Source organism: Penaeus chinensis, chromosome 20 (genome assembly GCF_019202785.1).
Source record: "Penaeus chinensis breed Huanghai No. 1 chromosome 20, ASM1920278v2, whole genome shotgun sequence".
Taxonomy (NCBI): Eukaryota; Metazoa; Arthropoda; class Malacostraca; order Decapoda; family Penaeidae; genus Penaeus; species Penaeus chinensis.
In genome coordinates this window covers 1262494-1265446 of record NC_061838.1, presented here as the reverse complement: position 1 = coordinate 1265446, position 2953 = coordinate 1262494, and the positions used below count along the sequence as shown (strand labels likewise).

General features: G+C 46.9%; 1 protein-coding gene across 1 annotated transcript in view; it reads right to left on the bottom strand.

Annotated features, from left to right (window-relative positions):
- Window positions 1-167: 167 nt before the first annotated feature.
- The window catches only part of LOC125036044 (tropomyosin-1, isoforms 33/34-like), a 3253-nt gene continuing 467 nt past the window's right edge, over window positions 168-2953 (bottom strand). Inside the window, exons 1-2 of the mRNA XM_047628410.1 lie at window positions 2572-2953; window positions 168-778 (exon numbers count right to left, since the gene is read on the bottom strand). The exon at window positions 2572-2953 is cut by the window's right edge and continues 467 nt beyond it. Coding sequence (XP_047484366.1) covers window positions 304-778; window positions 2572-2953 — 857 coding nt within the window. The 3' untranslated portion in view covers window positions 168-303. The remainder of the gene's footprint in view (window positions 779-2571) is intronic.

Here is a 2953-nt window from a genome sequence, read left to right as displayed (position 1 = left end):
TCCATAAGAAGTGTAATCTTTGGTATGTCAGTATTCGCCCCGACACCAGGCAGGGCGGACACGGCGGCACAGTTGCTCGGAAAGTCCCTTGCCCTCCGTGTTCCGCCGCGGCGTTCTTTGTTCTTCTGGTGCTCCGCGTGGGGGAGGAAGGGGAAGGGGGGAGGAGAGGGATGAAGACGATGCTGGTGATGAACTGGTGATGATGATGATGATTGCTTGTTGTTTCTCCCTTCTTCTTCTTCCTCTCTTCCTCCTCCTCCTGTCTCCTCCCCGCTGCCTCGTCCTCCCCCTTCTCGAGAGGAGCTACTGGAGGCAGGGCGCCCCTGCTGTCCCCCCCGCGGCGCTGGAGGGCACGGAGAAGGGCTGCGGCGGCCGCGGATCCTGGCCGTGGATGTGCCGCAAGCTGGGAGGCAGCTGTGCGGGTGCGCCAGCGCCGGCGGCAGGAGGAAGGGCGGCAGCAAAGACGCGGGCGGCAGGAGGGGCGTGTGCGGCAGGAGCGGCCGCGAACTGTAGCGCAGCCTCTCCAGCTCGGCCTCCTTGAGGCGCTTGTCCTTGGCGCGGCGGTTCTGGAACCAGATCTTGACCTGCGTCTCCGTCAGGCTGAGCGAGGCGGAGAACTCGGCGCGCTCGGCGATGCTCAGGTACTGCTTCTCGCGGTACTTCTTCTCGAGCGACAGCAGCTGCTGCGTGGTGAAGGGCGTGCGCGGCTTGCTGTTGGGCTTGTGCTTCCGAAGGGTCACTTTGACGGGCCCCAGGAACTTGGGCGGCTCCGGAGACTCTGCGGAAGGAAAGGGAGCTCTATAGGGCGGCGCCGGGAGGGGGGCGGGAAAGGACGGAGGCTCAAGGCTTCTGTGCTGTAGTACCGGCATACTTAATATCATTACTATCATTAGCACCACCTTTAGTAGTAGTAGAAATAGTATATCTATAATTATCATTACTGCTATTATTATTATTATTATCATTATTAGTATCATTATTAGTATTAGTATCACTATCATTAAAATCATTATCATAACTATTGTCATTATTATCCTTATTATTATTACTGTCGTTGTATTTTGTGATCATTATCATTCTCTTTTCTTACTATTATTATCATCATTATTACTATCATTATCATCTCCATTATCATCATCAATATTACTCCTATCATTATCATCATCTTCATTTATATCATTATAATTATTGTTTCTATGATTACCATCTTCACTATTATCATCATCATTATTATATCCTTGTATTTACTATTTCCATTATTATTACTACTACCATACTTCTGTGCCATGATTTCTGCCATAATCATTATTACCATTACTACCTAATTTACCATTATTTATATAACCCTAATAAGTCCCACCAGTCCAACTCCGACAACATTACTGCTTCCCAAAATTTACAAACCCTCACAATAAAATGAGATGAAATAAAACAAAATAACGAATTCCAAACAAAAACACAAAAAGGGAAAAATATATTAAAACTGTAAAAATAAAAAGAAAAATCTTAAATCATTTGGACAGAGAAATCAAATACATTTACGTTCTTCGGAGATTTAGCGAAACACTCACTTTAAAGTAATGACAAGGTTCGCGTGACGGACGGACAGGCACGGACGAAATGCACGCACGCGGACGCCTTCACGACAAACACGCTTTTAGTGATCGGTCAGGTTTAAATGGGGATAATGATAAAATTAATAGCTATGATAATGGTACTAGTAACTCTAATGGTAATAGTAACGGTAATAGAAAAATGATAATAGTAATAGTAATAGTAACAATAATAATAATAACAATAATAATAATAATAATAATAATGACAATAACCTTAATAATACTAATAATAATGATAATAATTATAATAATAATAATAATAATAATAATAATAATAATAATAATAATAATAATGATAATAATAATATAATAATAATAATAATAATAACAATAATAATAACAGTAAAAATAATAATACTAATAATAATAACGGTTATAATGATGATCACAATAATATTGGGGAGCTATGCTGGCAATAGTAGTGTTAAAAGAAGAAGAAGAAGAAGAAGAAGAAGAAAATAATAAGACGACGACGACGTAGAAGAAGAAGAAGAAGAATTAGAAAAAAAAGAAAAGAAGAAGATGCAGTAGTATTAGCAACAGTGATAATAGAAGTAATGATAATGGAAGTAACAGTAATCGGAATCATAGTAGTACTAGTAACAGTAGCAGTAGTAGTTGTAGTAATACTAATTATAATAGTAGTAATAATAGCAGTGGTAGTAGCAGGAATAGGGGTGGCAGTAGTACTAGTAGTAGTAGTAGTAGTAGAAGCAAAATAATGATAGTAGTAGTAGTAGTAGTAGCAGTAGTAGCAGTAGTAGTAGCAGTAGGGGGAGGAGCTGGGGTAGCAGGGGTACACTAAGGACTGGCCGAGGTCTCCGCCTTGACTCGGGCTCCGCAGGCGCGCGTGGGCCAGCTGGTCCCAGACCAACTGCGGCCTCGACCGAGCCTCCGGTCGAGGCCCAGCGACCCGTGGGCGGCGACCTCCCCCTCGGGAGCGCCTGCTACTTACTGGTGAGGGCGCGGAGGGCCAGCTGGTGGTGGAGGAGGAGGTTCGGAGGCCAAGCCCCGGGCAGGCTCGCCGGGCTGATGGAGGCGGCGGAGGTAGGAGGGCGGAGGCAAGGGCGGCCCCACCCCGCCCGTGTGGACCAAGAGGCTGGCCAGGGGCGGCGGCGTCTTGTGGGCGGCCTCCTCCAGGTGCTGCGCCAGCCGGGCGTCGCTGCGGCAGGGGGCGTCGTCGGGCTCCGAGTCGACGGTGATGTCTCCTTCGTCGCCTTCGTTGTCGTCGTCGTCGTCCAGGGGCTTGGCGGAGAGTCTGTCCTCGGCGGGCGAGAGCGGCTCCTCCGGCGACGTCTGTGGCGGGTGGAGGGCGTCGGCGGCAGTGTCCTTCGGCG